General features: G+C 50.1%; 2 protein-coding genes across 3 annotated transcripts; both read left to right on the top strand.

The window, feature by feature from the left end:
• Positions 1–134: 134 nt before the first annotated feature.
• HOGA1 (4-hydroxy-2-oxoglutarate aldolase 1) lies at positions 135–21,932 on the top strand. 2 transcript variants are annotated; one of them, XM_032882960.1, is made up of 7 exons: positions 136–634; positions 10,605–10,733; positions 10,963–11,090; positions 11,568–11,702; positions 11,955–12,051; positions 13,628–13,761; positions 20,991–21,932. In XM_032882960.1, exons 1-7 carry the CDS (start codon positions 424–426, stop codon positions 21,138–21,140), a joined length of 984 nt encoding a protein of 327 aa, XP_032738851.1. In that variant the 5' UTR covers positions 136–423; the 3' UTR covers positions 21,141–21,932. The 2 variants fall into 2 exon arrangements, with proteins under 2 accessions (XP_032738860.1, XP_032738851.1); XM_032882969.1 differs by lacking the exon at positions 13,628–13,761 and having other exon boundaries at positions 135–634.
• On the top strand, positions 4,269–6,263 carry CUNH10orf62 (chromosome unknown C10orf62 homolog). Its single transcript, XM_032882990.1, has one exon. The coding sequence runs from the start codon at positions 4,706–4,708 to the stop codon at positions 5,390–5,392; it is 687 nt and encodes a 228-aa protein (XP_032738881.1). The 5' UTR covers positions 4,269–4,705; the 3' UTR covers positions 5,393–6,263.
• Positions 21,933–22,804: the final 872 nt, after the last annotated feature.

Below are 22,804 nucleotides of genomic sequence, written 5' to 3'. Positions count from 1 at the left end.
ACCACGCTTCCACCCCGCAGGGCAGGGGCGGCTCAGCCAATCGGCTCCGCCAGCGGCGGCCCTACAAGCGGAAGTCGGCCTTCCGGGCGGGGCTGGCAACTGGAGGAGGAGGAGGGCCCGACCCGGCCCCCACTAGAGAAGCTCCCCGGGGTCGTACTCCAGGAACCCGCCCCCGCGCCTGGCCAGAGGGACACTGGACTGTGGCATTTGTCCAGCCGCTCCCTAAGGGGAGAATGGCCATGGGGCCTACAGGCTTAGCCTCTGACCCTGGGGACGCTCAGCCCAGGCCTACCCCAGCTCCAACAGTCAGGGGGGCAGCAAATTTTTAACTAGACACACTGATCATTAACAAGGGTAGGAAGGAGTGTAAACTCCGTGTCACACAGGGACAGAAACCAGCTGGGCCTCGGGCCTCTCGCAGAGATGCTGGGCCGTGGAATCTGGTCCTCTGTGAGGCAGGGGCTGAGCAGGGGCTTGTCCAAGAAGGTGGGGGGCTGGGCCTCGGGGGAGGGGAGGAAGGTGGACATTGCAGGCATCTACCCCCCTGTGACCACCCCCTTCACTGCCACGGCAGAGGTGGACTATGAGAAACTGGAGGAGAATCTGCACAAATTGGGTACCTTCCCCTTCCGAGGTAAGTGGGACCTGTCCTCTGGGGGAGTGGGGGAAGATGGGAATGACCCCAGGCTCCTCAGCCAGGGAGCTGCTCAGAGACAGTTAGGTGCCCAGGGGTCATTTTATTATGGGAGAGGAGCAGAGGGGACCGTTCTGGAGTTAAGAGTCAGGAAGCTCCTTGCTAGCTTGCAACCTTGACTGAGTCTCGTCTGCTTCAGTTTCCCCGATTGTCAACTACCTGAGTGCCTTCCTAGCCCAGCATTATTGTGGGGCTCAGACTAGATAATGGGTACGGAAGTCCTTGTCAACCGAACACTGTGTGGCTGTGAAGGCAGTGAGGGGTGTCACGTGGCAACCCAGCCAGTGGGCTCATTTCCCTAAAAGCCTTGTTTGCACACTCTCTTCTGAGCCAAGCCTTCCTCAGCAGAATTAATTCCTGTTCTGGATCCTCTGACTCATTTCTCTCTTTACACATGGGTCTCCCCTCACCGAGGTCAGGGACCAGACCCTTGTAACAATCAATGTGCAACACAGCCACAGCCACAGTAAGTGAAGGGAAGAAGAAGGGGTCACTTCCCCCCATCCTGCCCACCCTCGTCTGTCACCCGTGACAAGTCCCTGAGGCGGTAACCTCACTAGCCCCATTTCACAGATGGGAAGCTGGGGCTCAGAGTGACACAGTCGCTCGCCCAAGGTCATTCCTAACACATGGCGGAGCTGGGATTTGAACCCAAGTCTGACTGCAGGACTACGCTGAGGTGTTTCACTCCACCTGCACCAACCACTGAGTTGCTGGACAACAAATAAAGTCCAGTTGGCACCAGCTCTGGAAATGGAGAGGTTCTGACTGAGGCGGGGCGGTGGACTCTAGATTCAAATCACAACTCCACCGCTGACTTAGCTGTGAGATCATCTCTCTAAACCTCAGTCTCCCCATCTGACACCTGGGAGTAGTAACGCCCACATCGCCAGCTGGCTGGGAGAAGAATCCGAGAGAGGGCAAACGAAAGCACACAGTGAATAGGGAAGGGTGATGGACCTTAGAAGTTACAGATCCAGTGGTCACAGTCACTAGGACCACTGTGGTCGGAGCTGCTTTGTGACAGTGACTGCTGGCCTGACCCAAACCCCATCCACATCTCAGGGCGGAGGTGCAGGCGAGCCTTCCCTAGGGCACGGTGAATGCCCTGTGGATGCCCACAGTGAGCAGTGACACAAACTTGAAGTAAATTTCTGCTCAGGCTCAGCTCGCTGGGGCCTGAGAGTCTGCACGGAGGCCAGGGTCTCTTGAAGCAAAGGGAGAAGCTCCTTGAATCTTTTATTTAAAAAAAGTTTTTTTTTTAAGTAATCTCTACGTCCAGTGTGGGGTTTGAACTCATGACCCCAAGATCAAGAGTCACATGCTTCACTGACTGAGCCAGCCAGGCACCCCTCACTCCTTGAATCTTAAGAGGCAGGAAGACTCTGCTTCACACTCCAGGTTCAAGGACACCCTGGTGCTGGGGGTGGGGTGAACTTGCATCCAGTGTCTTCCTGCGACCCAGAGAATCCACTGACACTTCCAGGCTCTTCTCTGGACCCTTCCTTCCCTCCTACCTGTTCATCCACTCCTGCAGAGGGCATAGGCTTGTCCAGGAGCACAGGCATGGGCAAAGGGTACCTCCAGTTCCTGTTCTCGTGGGGTGCCCACTAGCCTGTTTCCCATGCAACCCACACAGGTTCCTGCTCCTGCACCATCTCTCTTTTACCCACACACCAGGGAGGCAGTGGGCTGGGTAGAAAGAGCTCAGCATCCACAGTTAGAAGGCCTGGGTAAGAATCCTGGATCTGTCAGTTATGGCGACCTTGGAGAAATCACTGAACCTCTCTGATTTCTTCATTTTAGAATGGAACTGAGCCACAGGGTTAATGCATTCCTCCCCAAGAGCTCAAGTGTGAGGTCCTGGCACAAAGAATAGAGCCCACAGGGTCCTGTCCCTGCTCCCAGGACGCAGCCAGAATGCCTGGGAAAGGAGCCGTGAACAAGTTTTGCTCTACAGATGGTGTTTCTCTGGCCCTATTCTGGTCTCCCACTTTGATTTTGCTGCCCAACACTCAGGAGCAGAGGAGGAAGCCATCACATACCACATTGCCAGGGCCTCCTGCAGTAAGTTAAAGGTCATCTAAAGGGGAGGTAGGAATCTGCCCTTGATGAATCAGTGAACAGTTAGAGATTCTTCTGGAAAGTATTGCCTGAAACTGTGTAGCTCTCTTTATTTCTCATTTTGCATTGTTAAATTTTTACTGATGATTTGTATAAAGAGTATCATTTTTAAATGAAAGTTGTAACTGGAGACTGGAGGGTAAAATTGTTGCAGAGGGGCCATTTGGCCCTGAACTCACTCCCACAAACAACCTCAGAGATGAACTTTGAATTGTTATTTCCAAATGAGGTCAGCAGACAACATAGATCTACTTCAGCAGGACTAGGGAGATGATGTTTCCCATAAAACTTTGAGCATATGTCTTATTCCCTTAGTATGTATACTTCTAATTAAATAGAAGTATTTTGCTTTAAAAAGTCACAATTTTATGGGGAGCCTGGGTGGCTCAGTTGTTAAGCATCTGCCCTCGGCTCAGGTCATGATCCCAGGGTCCTGGGATCGAGTCCCACACTGGGCTCCCCGGGAACCTGCTTCTCCCTCTCCCACTCCCTCTGCTTGTGTTCCCTCACTCACTGTGTCTCTGTCAAATAAATAAATAAAATCTTTTTTAAGAAATCACAATTTTCACAACCCTGTTTTGGCATTTACTTTTTTTTTTTTTTTTTAAGATTTATTTATTTGACAGAGAGAGAGAGCACAAGCAGGGGGAGCAGCGGAGGGAGAGGCAGACTCCCCGCTGAGCAGGGAACCTGATGTGGGGTGTGATCCCAGGACCCTGGGATCATGACCTGAGTTGAAGGCAGACACTGAACTGGCTGAACCACCCAGGTGCCCCGGCATTTGCTTTTTAAAAGTGAAATGTGTTTTTTAAAAAGTGTGTTAGATGCCTCTGGGAGAAAAATAGAGGAGCCCAGGTTTGTTTCTACCCCTGAGAGGCTCTGGATGTAATTTGGGATTATAGGTCAGACTCTCCATTGTTTGTATCTACAGAGAGTCTGGTCAGGTGGCCCACCTGCTCAGCATCTAAACTGTGCCTATTTAACGAAGGCACAGGGGGAGGGGGGCAAATTCTGGGTTTGCAGGTGCATCACTAAGGCAAGACATAGCAGCCACCATCCTGGAATGGCCCCTGGGATCTGGGATCTGGTAAAGACCCTTATCCTACCCACTCTGCCTTCTCAGCTCACTGCTTATCTCCTCTCAGTTGTGACCTCATGTTATTCTAGAATGAGCTCCTTCCTGGGCCCCTTTCCATCTGGACCCTGCTCTGTAAAGGGGTTGGGGCTGCAAATGGGGATGGAATGAGTTCAGCTGGCAGCAGGGGTGGCCCTAAATGAAAGGAGACACCGACGTCAGACTGCCAGGAATGGAGGCCAGCCCAACCAAGGGGGTCCTTCAGTTGTGGTCAGTGGCTCCTGCCCCCTGGGGGCCACCGGATGGAGAGGGAGAGAAACCAAAGATTGGAAAAGAAGAAGGATTGAGTCACAGAATGGGTCACAAGAAGAAGGATTGAGTCACAGAATGGGTTACAAGCAGAAGGCAGAAGGGACTCAGAATTGGGGAAGCTAGTTTCCCACTGACCTTGGGGACAGCTGTCAGCGTGGGAGACCGGACTTGGGCCTCAGGAAACACCTGCCAGGTTGGATGGGAGGGATGCTGTGGCCTCTCCCCACCCCGCCCCCTAGCCACCTTCCTCACAATGGGCTTCATTGCTGAGGTGGGAGGGGCATCCTAGGAAGGGTCCCACTGGTGGCCTGCCTGTCAGACAGCCTCAGGGAACCTGCCCTTTCAAGCATGAACCAGACCATCCAGGCTCCCTCACTCCCAGTGTGCTCTTAGCTCTGCCTGCCTGGCTTAGGGTCCTGGAGGCCATCTTGGAGCTCATCCAGCAACCATCATGCAAGGTGGTGCTGGGGGCTGCCCTCTTACTCGGAGGTGGAGGCCTCATGCTGTGGATGCAGAGGAAGAAGAGACGGAAGACATTCCTTGTGTCCTCACAGGAAGAGCAGGAGCCACCAGAAGGTCACAGAGCAAAGAATGAGAACTGGATTAAATCGCACTTTAGCTGCCTTTCTGAGGAGAAGCTGGCCTCCTGCAGCAGCAGCACCACGCCTCCCCCTGAGAGCGGCAGCGGGAAGGCCAGCACCACGGTGCATGTGGAGACCGTCACCACCAGGCAAGGCGAGGTGGGCACAGCCGTGCACCGGGAGGCCTTCACCACCAAGCAGAGGTTGTCTGGCTCCTCGGTGACCAAAGAGACCCACAGGGAGTCAGGAAAATCCTCGTCCACGGACGCAGCCACGTGGGCTGCTGTGGCTGCCTGCACCAAGGAGATTGACAACCTGGGACAGCAACTGGCTAACTCCATGTTGCAGCGCGCTATGACGTACCAGAACTCAGGCCACCTGGAGTCCAAAGACATCAACCAGGAGGAGCTGAAGGCCCTTGAGGAGGTGGAGTTGAAGCTGAAGGGGAACTTCCTCATGCAGCGAGACACCACAGTAGCTGGCCTGAACCACACGCACACTTTCCATGGCCATGGTCCCCATGGCCACCAGGCTTATCAGAGCCACCAGAGCCACAGTCTGCCCAACCGTAGCCAGCAGACCTACCACCCCTTTGAAGCCACCTAACCACAGATGGAGATCCCCTTCCCCCGACAGGGCTGGCACACGACTGCAGGCCTATTTTCTCTCCTGTGGGGCACCCTGTGTGGCCCAGGGTTAGAGGCTGCCACCCAAACCCCTTTCTCCTCAGCCCCCCACAGAGCTCCTGGGCCCCTTCGAGTCTCTGAGGGTCTGCTGCAGAGAATGGCTCCTGATGGAGGGGAAGATGGAAGGAAAGGAAGCAGCTGAGACACACTCAGCGGGCCCCTGAAGACCCACTGAGAGAAGATAGGCGAGGCAGATCCCAGGAGAAGCTGAGAGCCCCAGACTGGCGCCAGATGCCTGGAACTGAGCCAATAAAGCCTTGTATGCCCTCATTCTGAGTTGGGGGTCTCTGTGGCCAGCCTCAGGACTGGGCGGGGATACGGGGAGAGGCTTCCTACTCCCACAGTCGTCTTCATGAGGCCCTTGGCCTGGGCTTTTTGCTGGGCTGATTCAAGACTCCATAAATCAGCTTCCCCGGGTCTCAGGTTCTGGGGATGAGACGTCTCCTGTGAGCTCAGCACCCACCAGCCCATTGGTGGCCAGGGAAGGAGGGAGCAGCCAGGTGTCAGGAGGTGGGGAGAGAGACAGGCTTTCAGGAGCTAGTAAGCAAGGTGGGCTGTGGGTCTCTTGTCTTCTTGGTGTCATCTTCACCTTGTCTACTGCTGCTCAAGTCCTGCACTGGAGGGCTCTCTCCCTGCTTTCCGGGGCCACTGGGATCCCCATGAGTGCCTTCCCCTGCCTACCTTCAGAGCTGTTGTGCCGTATACTCTGTCTTGCTCATCGTACTATGGCTGTGGCTGTGGCTGCTGCTAGCACTAACTGGGAGTATTACTAGTACTACCAGCAGCTCCCTCTTTTTTTTTTTTTTTCCTTTCTAGTTTTAGCATATGGCACGTTCTGTGTGAAGTGTACAGCCCAGTCCCATGGAGACAGTATTGCGTTATCTCCGTCTTGCAGATGAGACCCCTGAGCTCAGAGATGTGATTCGCCTGACAGGGCATAGACAGTGGTGTTGCTGGAGTTAGAGCCCAGCTCTGCCTGACTCCAAAGCTCAGACCCCGAGTCCTCCCCTGTGCTGCCCCTCTGACCAGTGCCCCTTGGCCCTATTGGGAGGGCTCCATCTCTCATGCTTACCTCTGTCTTCTTACCACATGTCCTGACTCTGTACCCTCCCTCAAGCCTGGGACTCCCCCTGCCTCCTCTTCCTGGGTCCCAAGAAGCTATTTCTGGGGTAAGGGGTGACCTCCAGTAAGGGAATTCAAGGGAGGCAGCTGTCTCTCCCATGATAGTGGGGAGAAGTCAGCTACACAGCACTGTCTAACCCCCAGCGGCTCCTTTACACGGAAATGTACCATTGGTATCTGTTAATAAACTTACCAGTGTTTTCCAGCCTGTGGGCCTCACACTCCCAGGAGAAAGCACCCTGAAAGATCCTTCCAAAAGATGGATAAATCGACAAACACCCTAAACGTTGTTGATTGATTTTATGGGGCATAATTGGAAGTATTTGATTTCCTCTATCCATCTATTTTAAAGATTTTAAGTAATCTCTACGTCCAACATGGGGCTTGAACTCACAAACCCGAGATCAAGAGTTGTACGCTCCACTGACTAAGGCAGGCAGATGCCCCAGTATTTGAACATTTTTAAAATTACTAATAAGTGACTTTATATATATGCTAATATATATGTGTGTGTGCATATGTGTGTGTGTATATATATATATATATATACATACACTTCAAATTTAAAATACTTCATAACGGGTGCCTGGCTGCCTCAGTTGGTGGAGCTTGCAACTCTTAATCTCAGGGTCATGAGTTCAAGCCCCACATTGTGTATGAGGCCTACATTAAAAATAATTTATCAAATAAAAAATGTAAAAAAAATGCTTTGTAACAAAAATGTCAATGGAAAAAAAATATTCAGTCACTCTAGAAAATGTTGGAGACTCCCAAAGTAGACAAAAAGCAAGGGTGGTGGGGCGCCTGGGTGGCTCAGTGAGTTAAGCCTCTGCCTTTGGCTCAGGTCATGATCTCAGGGTCCCGGGATCGAGCCCCACATCGGGCTCTCTGTTCAGCGGGAATCCTGCTTCCTCCTCTCTTTCTGCCTGCCTCTCTGCCTACATATGATCTCTGTCAAATAAATAAATCTTAAAAAAAAAAAAAAAGCAAGGGTGGTAAGGTGTGGCTTCTGAAAGTGATTGCAAAAATGTGTAAAATGCATGCATTTATCTGGAAGACCTTAAATCCCTTATTAAAAGTTTATTTCGTAAGATCTCAGGTTAGCTGCTGATGAATTTGGAATCTTTAAAAGTTTCAAACAAAATTCAAAGACTGCCATTGGTATTGTACCAGTGTTAATTCTCAGCGAACACTGCTAGGTTCTAATCTAAGCACTTTACAAATAGTATCTCATTTAAGCCTCACAACTTTTTAAGGAGGGCACTGTATGGTCCCCACTTTTCATGTGAGGAAGCTGAGGTTTGGTGAAGCCATTTTACCGCCCACCCCCCAAAAATCTCATAGCTGATGAGGTCCTGCACTGAGAATTACACTCAGTCTTTCCTGAGTTCAGTCTATGCATCTGAGCCATTCCACCACACTGCTCCTCCAACACCCACTGTCTTCACTCCTGACCCATCCAGGACCCTGGCCCTCCCCCTCCTCTAGTCCCCTCTCTACACCAGGGGAGGCACAGCAGGCCTAACACTGGATATCCCACCCAGAAGAGGGAGGGGGCTGTTGGCAGCATCATTTTAAAGATTTCGAAGTGCTTTCTTGTACATTTTCTTGTCTGGGCCTTTAAAAATATTGAAAAATTTTTTAAAGATTTTACTTATTTATTTGACAGACAGAGGATCACAAGTAGGCAGAGAAGCAGACAGAGAGAGAGGGAGAAGCAGGCTCCCCGCTGAGCAGAGAGCCCGATGTGGGGCTCGATCCCAGGACCCTGGAATCATGACCTGAGCCAAAGGCAGAGGCTTTAACCCACTGAGCCACCCAGGCTCCCCAAACATCAAAATGTTTTTATTGTCATCCCATAGAAAAGGAAATGGGGACTCAGAGACATGATATAACTCACTCAAAAGGGGAGTTGGGTCCGAGTCCTTCCCTGACTCTGTGATACTCCCGCCTCCCCGGCCAGGCCTGATTTCCTCCTTAGGGGTCAGGCCTGGGTCACATGCTCCTTTACTTGAGACAAGGGAAAGGCCACCGGGAGAGTCTTGAGTCCAGGGCCCTGCTTCCCCTCTGAGAGTACAAAACTACTGGGTCCAGGAGTCCCTGGAACTGGCCACCAGAATGGAAGGGGGCTTAGGGAAGAGTGAGCCCTGCTGAAGAAGTGACTGGAGCAGGAACTGGCCCAGCCCGGTGGCCGGCAGGGTTTCGGAGGGAGGGAGGTGTCTTTGGAGCCTTTTCCATAGAGGGAGGGGCAAAAGTTCAGTCTCAGAATCCTCGACCTCTAAGTAGAGGAGGCTGGTCCATTCCTCTCTGGGGCTGGCAACCCCACAGCTGGGGGCAGGGGAACCCACTGAGAAACCACTAGCACCTTTTGTAACAAGACAGAAGGAGGCTCCTGGCCTGACATGGAGAAATGGACCCCTAGGAGGTAACACAACAGAAGCCAAAAACTATTTGCCTCGAGATGCTCCTGGCAATGCTACCAAAATGCTACATATCCAGGGACCCATTGTGGCAATCCACCCCGTGGAATCTGATGCCTTCGTGAACAGCATGGAAAAAGGTTTGTGGTGAAAAGTTGACTCTCCATCACACCATGTCCCCTAAGGATGACTCACGGGAACAGTCTCTCCTGGTCCCGATGCCAGGAAACTGTGTGTCTCTGGGGCAGCTGCTTTGCTTTTATCTTGCGTTCCACGATCTGTCAGCTGACCACATTTCCCTTTTAGCTTTGACTGTCGGGAAGCTCCAAATCAAAGCGAAGGCCCGTCTCTCAACTGCCTGCAGGGGTTTTGTGGATCAGTATCGCCCCCCAGCTTTCTTCTCTTTCCTTTCTCCCAAGCCGTCTCCTATTTATTAATAATCTTGTTGTGTCACGGGCTGTATTTGTCAGCCTTTTTTAGAACACTGTTTTTGGAATGGAATGGAGTAGAGAGGAGGAAGAAGAGGAAAGAGAAAGTGAAATGAAAGAAGCAGAGAGGAAAGTGGTTTTATACTAACATTCCCTTCGGATTCAGCCAAAGAGCATCAATTCTGTGATGTGAAAGGGTTGACACCTTACGGGGTGGCATTGGAAACCTCTCAGGTGATCGATCAAAGAGGAAAATGCAAAATAAGATCACGAGATGTCACTTTTCACCCAGAAAATTGGAAAAAATTAATTCTCACTTTCATCCAGAAAATTGGCAAAAATGAATTCTGCCCAGTGTTGGCAAGGAGGAGCACTAACAGACCCTTCCATGAGCCAACGGGGTGCGAACCAGCTAATGAGGCAGACGTTTGGCACGTGAAGATACACGGAAGCGTGACTCAGCAGTCACACACCCAAGTGAACTGTAGAGCAGCTCAGACATGGGCACGGAAGACTTTAGTGGACGTGTTTGTTTTAGCATTATTTGTGATGGCAAAACTAAAGAAACATTCTAAATATCCCCAACAGGAGAATGAAAAGTAAAGTATCGTCGAACCTCACCTTAGAATATAATGGCAGTTAAAATGAATGAACCAGAACTGTGTACTGCTGTGGACAAAGGTCACAACATGATCTTGAGCACAAATAGCAAACCGCAGAACGTTGTTAAGAGTTTGATTCAGTTTCTGTAAAACTTACATGGCAAAATACGTCTTGTGTCTTGTTTATGGGTCAATATGTACATCTTAAGGGGATAAAGACATGAATGGGAACAATGACACCCAAGTCAGGACAGCTAGAAGAGGAAGAAAAAGGTGATCAGGGGAGGGTTGCCATGGGTCCTGGGTACACACCTGTGGATTTTATTATTATCTATTCTTTGGGGTATAGCTAAGATAGTTCATTAACACAAAGAAAATGGTGCGGACACTGCCGTCAGAACTGGGTAAAACATTCTGCCTGCATCAGGACAAAGATGGGAAGGAAATGTGTGAAAAGCTATGGTGTTGGGGAGGTAGGAACACGGGTGCATGTACCACCAATGTCCCGGTTGCTTGCAGAGGATGGGAAGGCATTGGCTGTGATGGGACCTCTCTTGCAGGCTTCGTGGTCCAGGGCTCCAATGGCGAGTTTCCCTTCCTGACCAGCAGCGAGCGGCTGGAGGTGGTGAGCCGAGTCCGCCAGGCCATGCCCAAGGACAAACTCCTGCTAGCCGGCTCCGGCTGCGAGTGTGAGACCACGGTGCTCTGGGCTTGGGGGGTTGGGGGGGTGTGCCTGGGGCTGGTGGGGAGCCAGGTTCCTTGGCCCTGGGGCTGGTTCAGGCTACTGGCTCTGTCTCTTCTGAACCCTTGCTTGCCCTGGGATCCTAGCCCTGCCCTTCTGCCTCCTGCTGTCCCCCGCCATGTTGCCTGCTGTAGCCTATAGGCCACAGAGGGAAGACTCCCTCTCTCTTCCTATAGCCACTCAAGCCACCGTGGAGATGACTGTGAGCATGGCCCAGGTTGGGGCTGATGCTGCCATCGTGGTGACCCCTTGCTACTATCGTGGCCGCATGAGCAGTGCGGCCCTCATTCACCACTATACCAAGGTGGGTGTGAGGAGTGGGCATGGGTTTGAGGCCTGCGACCAAGAGGAGGCTGGAGGAGGAGAAGAGACAGAGAAGCTGGGGCCCAAGAGGAGAGCCCGTTTCCCATGAATGGCATCTGGGGGAACGGGGAGGGATGCTGCTGGGCGACTGAGCAGCCACACTGTATGGCTGTTTCCTCACCTCTCACAGGGGAGAAATGATGGTGGCTTCCTCATGGGGTCATTGCAAGGACCTAATTCCATCGAAATACAGAGGACTGAGAACTGAGCCTGGCACATAGAAAGCTCTCATGAAATGTTATTATTATCATTTATAAGCAAGGAACACAGCACTATAACTCCTAGTCCAGGAGGTTGGCCTGTCCAGGAGGCCCTGCGGGGACCCAGGCCCAGAGCTGCTGGTGGTGGGCAGTGCCTGGGGCTCCTCAGGCCTGCGGCAGCTGCCCTCTGCCTCTCCCTTCTTCTCTGCCTCCCTCAGGTCGCTGACCTCTCCCCCATTCCTGTGGTGCTCTACAGTGTCCCAGCCAACACGGGGCTGGACCTGCCCGTGGATGCGGTGGTCATGCTCTCCCAGCACCCAAACATCGTGGGCATCAAGGACAGTGGTGGTGACGTGAGTGGCAGTGGCTCCCGCCGGGGTCCTTCCTCTTCTCCCGGGCTCTCAGCTTCAGGGAGGCTCTGGGACCCACTTCAGTCCTGGGCTCCTTTTGGGGTTCTTCCCACCATGTGGCCTCTCTGAGGCTCTGTCCAAGTTTGAGGGGAGCTCTCTGGGGCCGAGGCACTCATTCCCCCACCCTTGGCCAGCCCCCGTCTTGCGTGGCATGGAAGCTCGAGGCTTAACGCTCACACAGGTTTGCTGTTGCAGGTGACCAGGTTGGGGCTGCTGGTTCACAAGACCAGGAGGCAGGACTTCCAGGTGTTGGCTGGATCGGCTGGCTTCCTGCTGGCCAGCTATGCCGTGGGTAGGCCTCCTGCTGCTCTCATACTGTCGCGGTGGGTGGTACAGCCAGGCCCCGCAGGAAGGCTGGGGCTGGGTCTGCAGGGTCCTTTTGCCTCACTTGTCTGACTCTTGGAGGCTTATGAGTGACCTTTCTGGGCAGAAGACAGTGGCCATGTGTAGTCCTTGGGCTGTAGCAGGGATGCCTGAAGTTTGTTCTAAGTCCCAGGCTCTCTGCTTATTTAACAAATTTATCTCTTCTAATCTCACCTTGTAAGTCGTCCTCTGAGGACAGAGGCCTTGGGGCCTTTCCTCTGGTCTAGGAGTGTTTTCCCCTCCCCCCGCGGCCAGGCCAGAAGGAACTGTCAGACCTAAAGGGTGGGGCCTGGGATCTTCAGCTGCCTGATTCTGTCCGAGGAATGTCACCACTAAACCAACCGTGCTGGTCTGCTGTGGGTCAGGCTCCCTGGGTTCAGGTTGGATTTGAGCCCCAGAGCCGGGAAGAGAGGAAGCATCGGCTCCCTTGGGCTGAAGCCCCCAGGAAATCCAGATCTGCGTTATTGTCCGGCGCTGAGGGGGCAATTGTGGATCCTCTCCTCTGGTCTGCACAGACTGTGGCTTGCAGCCTGGGTCCTTGCACATCTCTCCTCTGCCACGTCGCAGTCTCCAAAGTGCAAGGCCAGAAGAGGGGACCCATTGAAGCCTTGTTCCTGAGGGCAGAGTAGATGGAAAGAGCACGGGCCCTGCAGGTGGGGGGACTTGGCCACTTACTGAGTACTGCCGGGCAGGGTGTACAAACTCTCTGGCCTGAGCCTCTACTCTGTAAAGCAGGGAGGTGTCGTGAGAATGTGAGAGCCTCGGCCGTGTGTCTGCATAGTGACTGGCATAGAGTGGGGATCACTAAATGGCAGCTATCTTAGCTCATTCCAAATTTCCCACTCTCCTGTCTTGAGGCCACCATGCTTAGGGTCACCCCTAACTAGCCTTAGAATCACATCACAGGTTGGCAGAGTGGCAAGGCCTCCCGAGATCACAGCCAGCCCGTTTTCACTGCCCAGATGAGAACAGAGGACTGGGAGGTCTGTGACTTGTGCAAATTCATGCTGCCAGTGGGAGGAAATACGTGGTCTCCTGACTCTGTCCAGGGCTCCTTCCACTGCCCTCCACCCCCAGCGTCATCCCAGGCAGAATTCACCGGGGAGGGGGAGGAATCAGATTTCAGAAGAGCGAAGGCTTCCCGTCCACTCCATGCCCTTCCCGGACTGATGAGTCAGAGGCTAGTGGAGGTGTTGTCAACTGGCAGGTGGGACTTCAGTCTGGGAGGTGTGGTGAGGAGTGCAGGGGAGGAACTGTCCTTAAGTTAGCCTTCAGGCTCTGTTCCCTGACCTTCAGCCTGTGGGATCCTACTTCAGATATGCTGGCAGCTTTTCACTCTGGAAATCTGGACTCTCGACTCACAGAGCGTGGCTTGGACATGGCTAGCCAGCGGCATGGAAATCCACATCCTTTCTCCCCAGAATAAGAGGGGCGGGGGCTCAGGATTTGGAATCGCCCGCGAGAAGCAGCTCTGGCTGACGTTTTGCAATCTTACTGTGGGGCAGGAGCTGTGGGGGGCGTGTGTGCCCTGGCCAACGTCCTGGGGGCTCAGGTGTGCCAGCTGGAGCGACTGTGCCTCACAGGGCAATGGGAAGATGCCCAGAAACTGCAGCACCGCCTCATTGAGCCGAACACTGCGGTGAGCTCCCGGACGATGGCCTCAGGGCATGGAGGGGGGGGTTTCTGTGTCCTCAATGGGGTAGGAGCCCAGACAGGCCCAGCAGTCCCCACTTCACCTCCTCCCTTTCAGAAAGTCCTTTTAGAGTACGTCCCAGCATGGGAACTCCTTGTGCCTCTCCAGAAAATCACAACTTCAGCCAAAGTTGAGCCCTGTTGGTTGCACTGTAGGGAGCCTGTTAAAATTCCAGCCCTCTAGACCTGGAGTAAGCATTGAGACAAACATTCTGGCTGATCATGGTGACATTAAGTAAATCCAGGGAACTTCCTTAGAGACACGCTACCTGGAGAGGGTGAACCATGGGCCTCTCCTTCAGCTCTAGAAGGGCTCAGATCCTGGAAAACAGAATGATTGGGAGTAAAGGAGGTGTTAGGAGGCTGGATGTATTCAGAGCCCAGATTTCCCAGGAGAGTTTTGTCTTTGAGTAATCTAGTCTGCAGTCAGACGGTGTACCCTGATTCTGTATCGGGCAAGTCAAGGAGACGAGCTGAGATGGAATGCCTGTCAAGAGCCCGTCGGTACGGTGCTGAGCCGTATTGGCGTCTGACGCAGGGAGGACAATCTGTTTTCCTATAGACACATTTGTATGCATATTTTAAATTAAACTTTTAATTTTGAGATAATCGTAGATTCAGATGAAGTTGTAAAAAATAATACAGGGGCACCTGGGTGGCTCAACCAGTTAAGCATCTGCCTTTGGCTCAGATCATGATCCCAGAGAGACTGCTTCTGCCACTTCCCTGCATGTGGTCTCTTGCTCTCTCTTTCTCTCTCTAATAAATAAATAAAAATCTTTAAAAAAAAAAGAGAGAGAAAGAATACAGAGAGAGTCCATGTTCCCATCCATCCCCCAGTTTTCCCCAAAAACATCTTACAAAATTAAAGTACAATATCACAACCAGTATCCAGATACAGAGTCTTTAATCACCAGAAGGATCCTTCATGTTATGCTTTCATGGGTACACCTGCTCCCCTCCTTCCCCTGCCCCCTCCTTAACTGCGGCAACCACCCATACGTTCACCATTTTTATACTTTTGTCAGTTCAAGACGCCCATATGAATGGGATCATAGAGTCTGCAACCTTTGAAATTGGCTAGCTTTCATTCTGCAGAATTCCCTGCAGATCCAGCCAAGTTATTGCACGCAGCAACAGCCCGTTTCTTTTTATTAATGAATGGTGGTTCACTGTGTGGCCGGGCCACGGCTCGTGGAACTGTTCACCGGTGGAAGGACAGCTGGGGTGTTGCCAGTTTGGGGCTATGAAAAGCTGCTCTGAACATTCATGCACAGGGTTTTGCATGAATGTAAGTTTTCATTTTTCTGGGATAAATCAATAATTAGTGGATCATATGATGGTTGCATGTTTAGTTTTTTAAGAAACTGCCAAACTGTTTTCCAGAGTGCCTATGGCATTTTGTATTCACATCAGTGTAAATGTATGATTGACCTCTCTGCATCATCACCAGCTTTAAGCATTGTGACTATTTTTTATTTTAGCCATTCTGATAGGTGTGTAGTAACATTTCATTGTGGTTTTAGCTTGCATTTCTCTGATGACTAATGCTATTGGACATCTTTTTATGTATTTACTTGCCATCTGTATATCTTCTTAAATGTCATATGTTTCTTGCCTACTTTATAACTGGATTTTTTTTTTTACTATTTTTTATTTATTTATTTGATAGAGATCACAAGTAGGCAGAGCGGCAGGCAGAGAGAGAGGAGGAAGCAGGCTCCCCACTGAGCAGAGAGCCCAATGTGGGGCTCGATCCCAGGACCCTGAGATCATGACCTGAGCTGAAGGCAGAGGCTTTAACCAACTGAGCCACCCAGGCGCCCCTATAATTGAGTTTTTTAAAAGATTTTATTTATTTGTCAGAGAGAAAGAGAACACACAAGCTGGGGGAGCAGCAGATGGAGAAGTGGGCTCCCCACTGAGCAGGGAACCCAAAGCAGGACTATATCTTAGAACCCTGGCATCATAACTTAAGCCAAAGGTAGATGCTTAGCTGACTGAGCCACCCAGGCACCCTGGACTTTTTCTTTTTACCATTGAGTTTTGGAAGTTCTTTATATCTTTTAGATACCAGCAAATATTTTAGATACCACGCAAATATTTTCTCCCCATCTGTAGCTTGTCTTGTCATTCTCTGAACAGGTCTTTTACAGAACAAAAGTTTTTAATAGTTTTGATGATGTCCAATTCATCAATATTTTCATTTGTATTTATGCTTTTAATGTCAAGTGGAAGAAGGCTTTTCCCAACACTAGATTGTGAGGACTTTTCCCTATTTTCTTTTCCTTAAAGTTTTATAGTTTTACGTTTTGAGAGCATTTTTGTATGGAGTGTGGACTTAGGTGGAGGTTCCTTTTTTTGTTTTGTTTTGTCTTTTTGCTTCTGGATATCTACTTGCTCCATCATCATTGTCGAAAAGATCATCTGTCTTCATTGAGTTACTTTTGCACCTTTGTCAAAAATCAGTTGGGCTGGGGCGCCTGGGTGGCTCAGTGGGTTAAGCCTCTGCCTTTGGCTCAGGTCGTGGTCCCAGGGTCCTGGAATCGAGCCCCGTGTGGGGCTCTCTGCTCAGCAGGGAGCCTGCTTCTCCCTCTCTCTGCCTGCCTCTCTGCCTACTTGTGATTTCTGTCTGTCAAATAAGTAAATAAAATCTTTAAAAAAAAAATCGGTCAGGCATATTTGTGCCAGTTGATTTTTGGGTTCTCTGTTGCTCCCATCATTGGTGTGTATATCCCTCTACAAGACCACACCGGATTATTCTAAAGTTTATATGGAAAGGCAAAAGAATTAAACTAGCTAAAGCAATTTTGGAAAAAAAAAATAACAAAGTGGGAGGAATTAGTCTACCTGGTTTTAAGATTTATTACGTACCTACAGTAATCAAGTCTGTGTGGGACTACAGGAGGCATTTTGTCAATTGCTTTTCTGCCTTGATATGATTGTGTGATTTTTTTTTTTCCTCTGTAGCTGGCTAATATGGTGAGTTACATGGATGGTTTTCTAATATTGAACTAGACTTGCATCCCTGGAATAAATCCCACTTAGTCATGATGTGTAACTCTCTTCAAATATTGCTGAGTTCCATTTGCTAACACTTAGTTGAAGATTTTTCTGTCTATATTCATAGGAGATATTGGTATATAGCTTTCCCCTTTTTAGCACTGCCTTTGTCTGATTTTTGGTCTCCAGATAGTAATAGGTTCATCAGTTCACTGGGAAGTAGTCTCTCCTCTTCTATCTTCTGGAAGAGTCTGTGTAGAATTGGTGTTAAATATTCTCTAAACATTTTCTAGAATTCTCCCATGAGATCATTTGGGCCTGAAGATTTCTTTTGGGGAGGGTTTTTTAAAATTATAGCTCTGCCCCTGACTTCCACGGACACCTCCCTGACAGAAGGGGTAGGACTGCCTCCTTAATGCTTCCCATGTGGTCTCCACTGACATTACAAATATGTCTGGGGTGGGGGTGGCCTCCTTCGGTGTGGGCAGTGCTGTGTAAGCCCTAACTTTCCTCTCTGCTAAGAGCATCCATTGTTGGGGAGGTGGAGAAGGGCACTCTTTCCTGCGAGAGTCGTGTAGAAGTTCTGGCTCCCAATTCAACCTTTGCTGGCCTGGATGGGGATGGTAGGGATGGGGCCATGGTTTTTGTGGGGATGCCTGGCTGGGGTAGAGTGGTGATTGTCTTAAAGTTTTCCATTTTACCAGGCTGCTCCTTCCTGGTCCTTGGCTTGAGTGAATAGGCTTTTGTTGGGGGCTTGTATTATCTGTCCCCATTGGCATTTTAGGGTTGCTGCCTTCTTAAGCTTCCAGTCGAGGCCAAGGAACTCATCTCTGTGTTCCTTGGGTCCTGAAGTCCCTAGCTTGTCTTCCTTCTCTCTACCTTTCAGAGTCTTACATTTGTTTTTATATAATGTCCAAGGGTTTTTAGCTGTATTTGTTGGGAGAAATATGGAAAAATACATCTATTCCATCTTTCTGGAGGTGGAAACTCTAAGTATTTTCCCTCCCTCCCTCCCTCCCTTCCTTTTTCTTTTTCCAACCTCAGGATCAGGAGTTGCAGGCTCGGGGCACCTGGGTGGCTCAGTCAGTTAGGCAGTGAAGCAGTTAAGCATCTGCCTTCAGCTTAGGTTATGATCCCAGGGTTCTGGGATCCAGCCCCGCTTTGGGTTCCCTGGTCAGTGGAGAGGTTGGGTTCCCTGCTCAGCAGGGAGTCTGCTTCTCCCTTTTCCTCTGCCTACCACTCCACCTGCTTGTGCTGTCTCTCTCTCTCTCTCTCTGTCAAATAAATAAATAAATAAATAAATAAATAAATAAATAAATATCTTAAAAAAAACAAAAGAGAGAGTTGCAGGCTCTACCAACTGAGACAGCCAGGCGCCCCTCTAAGTATTTTTCTAAATGGTGATTTTTGCCCCCCATAGTACATTAAACTGTTTCAAAAATATATATTGGAAAACTTAAAAGTAGGTGCATTAAAACAGCATTCTTTTAGTTTTAAATATTTTATCTATATTAAAAAACATAATTTATTATAATTTAACTTTCCTGGCTTGAATGGAAACAACCTCATCAAAAATTTTCTTCCTGCATCTATTCCTAGAAAAAAAAAAAAAAAGAACCAAAAAAACCATACAGAACACGGATCTAGGGGCACACGTTTACTTTTGCCTCGGGCCACGATATGGCAGGGCATGGTTCTGTTGGATCCTGTCTTTTTTTTTTTTTTTTAAGATTTTATTTATTTATTTGACAGAGAGAGAGAGATATCACAAGTAGACAGAAAGGCAGGCAGAGAGAGAGGGAGAAGCAGGCTTCCTGCTAAGCAGAGAGCCGGATGCAGGGCTCGATCCCAGGACCCCGAAACCACGATCTGAGCCGAAGGCAGAGGCTCAACCCACTGAGCCACGCAGGTGCCCCTCAGATCCTGTCTTTATTTAAAACATGGACACTGTTCATTGTGGGATTTTCTTTTTTTGCATTGATTTTTATTTTTTAAGAAAATATGGCACTAAATTTTACTTACCTTTTGTTGGCACCCCCTTAAGCTTTGCATCTGAGGTGATAGTCCCAGGCTAAGCAGTAATGCTTTGTTTGGGTAAAGTGGTGGGCTCTAGATCTCTCTCCCAGCTTTGATCTTTACCGCCAAGGAGCAGGTGAACTCAGCTTTAGAGAAAGGACAGCTGAGGAGGAAAGCAAGCACAAGTCTCCTTGGGTGTGAAGGTTCTCCTGGGATAGGATGCTCTATTAATAGGACACAAGAACTACAGAAATGAGGGCTATTCAGCCGAGCCCCATCAGGGCACAGACTCTCTGGTATGTACTGGACACTCCAGTGGGGTGGGACCTCTGCTCTCTATGCCCACCCACCTGCAGAGAGAAGGTTCCAGAACCAGCATACCACCAGGACAAGAAAAGGAGGAGCTTGTAGGTCCCTTGGGGGTGTGGTTTTATAGTGGTATTTTCCCCATTTGATTCTTGTGACATGGGGTAGGTGTTGTCATCTCCACATTTGCCAGATGAAGCCGTGGGCTGCCCCTTGGGAGGAGAGGACGCTTGCTGCCCCGCTAGCTCTCCATGTGCCATCCTGCCTTACTCTTCCCTCGGGGCCCCCTCCTGAGCCAGCTCTGGGCACACACTCAGGAATGCCTGGAACACCTTTCTGCTGCCTGGGCTGTCGGCTCAGCCACCCCAGGAGCAGCTTGATGTCACCCTGTTGCCCTGCCCTGCTCTAACACAATGTCCTTCCTCTGCCTTCCCACCCAGCCGGCCTCCTGCCCTGGCTATATTTAGGACTTTCTGTGTTCTTTACCACCAAAGCATTCAGTTATTTCTGTGGGTCTGAGGAGTGGGCAACTCAGAGACGTCACACACCTACGGTGGAAGAAGGCTTTTCTCTAGGTACTTCTTGTTCCCATCCTCTCCCTTAGGTCTTTCGCACCCTGCTCATGTTTTGGGTGAAAAGCCGAGGTTATTAGAACATCATGGCTGGGGCCAGGCTAGGAGGAGGATGGTGTATTACTCGTTTCAAGAAAAAATTCCCTGGCCACCAGTGGTAAATGGTCATCAGTCATTCATCAGCGGCTCTCAACTTTACCCCAGCCAACCTCTTTTATTATTTTACCCTTTGTGAAACCTATACTTCTAAGGTTTTACCTTCCCTCCAAAATAAAACTTTAGTAAGTAATGATTACATTCCTAGCTTTTAGGTAGTCAGAGATTCACCTAACACTTCTTCTTTTTTTTTTTTTTTAAGATTTTATTCATCCACTTGACAGAGATCACAAGTAGGCAGAGAGGCTGGCAGAGAGAGAGGGAGGGGAGAAGCAGGCTCCCTGCTGAGCAGAGAGCCCGATGCAGGGCTCGATGCCAGGACCCTGAGATCATGACCTGAGCCGAAGACAGAGGCTTTAACCCACTGAGCCACCCAGGCGCCCCTCACCTAACACTTCTGATTAGCGTGAAATAACCAGTTGCTGGTTATTATGCCAAAGGCGAAGAAACTTGATGCTTCATTTTCTAGAAGACCCCATGCATGATTTTAAGTTATGACAATAGCTTCCAGTCCCCCTCATAATGGAAAACCCTCCAGATATCATGTCGTCCAGCCCCTCATTTTTTTAGGCAAGAAAATTTGCTTGGATGTAGTAAGTTTGTGCTATATGGCTTCATAGTGGAATTTCTCAGGACAGCTGATGCATTTTTCAGATTTGGGATCAGGAGGGAGCTATGCATGGATCAGTGTCCCTCCTGCAGGGCCAGTGGAGGTCTGGGCTATGGCCAACGCTCTCACAGACCCTTCCCTTTCTTGGCCTCCCAGGCCTATGCCCTGGCCCTAGGTCCCTGGGAACCGGGCTACAGACCCACAGCCTTACTATCGTCTCTGGTCCCAGGTTGATGAGTGAATGCCACGTTTCTCCCTAATGGGGTGGATTTTTCTCCTGAAACCCAAAGAGGGGACTTCCTTAATCTGAGTTGTTGGCATTGTGTTCTCTACTGCTGCCCTGCCTTCTGGTCTCTCAGTCTGAATTTCCAATCAACCAATGTATCCCCGATTTGGTAAAGTTACTTTACCAGGGGAGGTGGGGAGGAACCCTAACTTTCTAAAGTGACACGTGTGTCTAGACATGTGCAGGCAGGGACTCCCCAGTTTGTTCTAACAGGCCCTGCTCCACAGGTGACCCGGCGCTTTGGGATCCCTGGGCTGAAGAAGACCATGGACTGGTTCGGCTACTACGGAGGCCCCTGCCGTGCCCCCTTGCAGGAGCTGAGCCCCATGGATGAGGAGGCTCTGCGTATGGACTTCAGCAGTAATGGCTGGCTCTGAGGGCGGGTGCCTGGCCTGAGCCCATCTCAGCTTCCTGCCCTGTACCTGCAGCTGAAGAGGCACATGGGGGTATGAGATTTCAAAGCCTGTTTTCCTACTTCAGTCCTCTAGGGAGCCTCTCCCAGGCTCTGCCATGCACACCCATTTCCTATTCTCGCAGCCCCATGAACCGTTGGCATTTGTAGCCTCAACTCTGGCTCTCTAGAGACCTTCAGTCTGGGGAGAAGCAATTGCTTGTCCCTCTCCCGTGCCTTCCTGTGCCCCGCGACACATGACTGGCAACCAGCCGGCATGAGCAGGGGGCAACTGGGGCAAAAGTAAGGTCATGTATTTTACTGATGGGATGGCCGCTTAGACTTGGGGGTACACATCTAAGCCCAGCACAGTGCAGCAGGGAGCCAGGGCTCTTCCTAAGAACCTGACTCCTTCCAGAGGAACGAGGGGGTGTGGTTCGGAAACCTAATCAGAAAAGCGTCTCTGGCCTTTGAAAGGCCCCCAAGTTACATTCCAGACACAGTGCCTTTCCTAAATCCATTTTGATCATCTCATATTCTCATCTCTAGCCTTGATCTCAACTGTAGAGAGCGTGGAGCTGGCCCAGGGCCTTGCCAGAGTTGGTAAATAATGACACCTGGTGGATAAATGTTACATTTTAGACTTCTAGTCAACCTGGTCTGAAACATTAGGGAAAGAGACTTGGTCTCAGACCTGGCCATCCTCTTGCCTTAGGCACTGTGCTTTCTTTGTTAAAAATAATACTTTGTTCTTACAATAAAGTTGAATAACTGAAAACAGTGTGGCCTTATACAAATTGACACCTTGCTGCCATGTAGGTCTTAGGTTTCCTGCCTGGATGTCAAGAATTGCCTAGAAGCAATTTAACTTTCAAGGTCTGCTTTCTCCCAGCTCTGAGGGAGGCCCTAGCAGTCTACAGCAAAGAAGGTATTAGATCAGTGGTGGCCTAGGGGAAAGGCTTGTTGAAGTTCTGGGTGGGAGGTAGGAGGCAAAAATGTTCAACTAAGATATTTAGAAACACCTTAGCACATTAGCCAAAAAGGCTGCTTTCTCCACCTTATTCAGTGATACTTAACTAGTGGCAGTAAACCAGAGATGAATGTTTTTAAAATTACTCTGGCTAAAAAGAAAGGTAAACAGATCCTTGTTTAGGACAAAGGCTAGAGGAGAGAATATAAAAGGTATCGATCTTCAACTGAAATTGGCCATCAGGATGGTACTGAAGCTTGGGACTTAGCACCTGGGCTCTTCTCACAGGCAACATCCAGAAAGATCTGGGCTCAGAGGAGAATCCAGCTTAGGGATGGGGCAAAAATTGAGGGCTTGGGAGGCTGGCTGGTGTACTGGTAAAGCACTCAGCCTCTGGGCTTACATTAAGCAGGCCTGGGTTTAAGTTCTTAGACCTGCCCCTTAGGGTTGGTGGGACCTTGGGCAACTACTTAAGTGCCTGATCTGATCTGTAACTTGGGGATTATAACAGTTCCTTTCTCCCAGGGCTCCACAAGATCACGCATGTAAAGGGGTTAGCACGGTAGGTGAACACTGCACATTAACTCAGTTGGGGAGGTATTGCTGCAGGAAAAGGGGAAATCCAGGCAGGAATTGACTTGCCCAAGGTAATCCAGCAGATATGAGAATAACTGGTTTCA

This window comes from Lontra canadensis, unplaced genomic scaffold, assembly GCF_010015895.1.
Source record: "Lontra canadensis isolate GAN:19392208 unplaced genomic scaffold, GSC_riverotter_1.0 scaffold3, whole genome shotgun sequence".
Taxonomy (NCBI): domain Eukaryota; kingdom Metazoa; phylum Chordata; class Mammalia; order Carnivora; family Mustelidae; genus Lontra; species Lontra canadensis.
The sequence above is the reverse complement of the archived record's forward strand: the minus strand, read 5'-3'. Positions and strand labels throughout refer to the sequence as shown.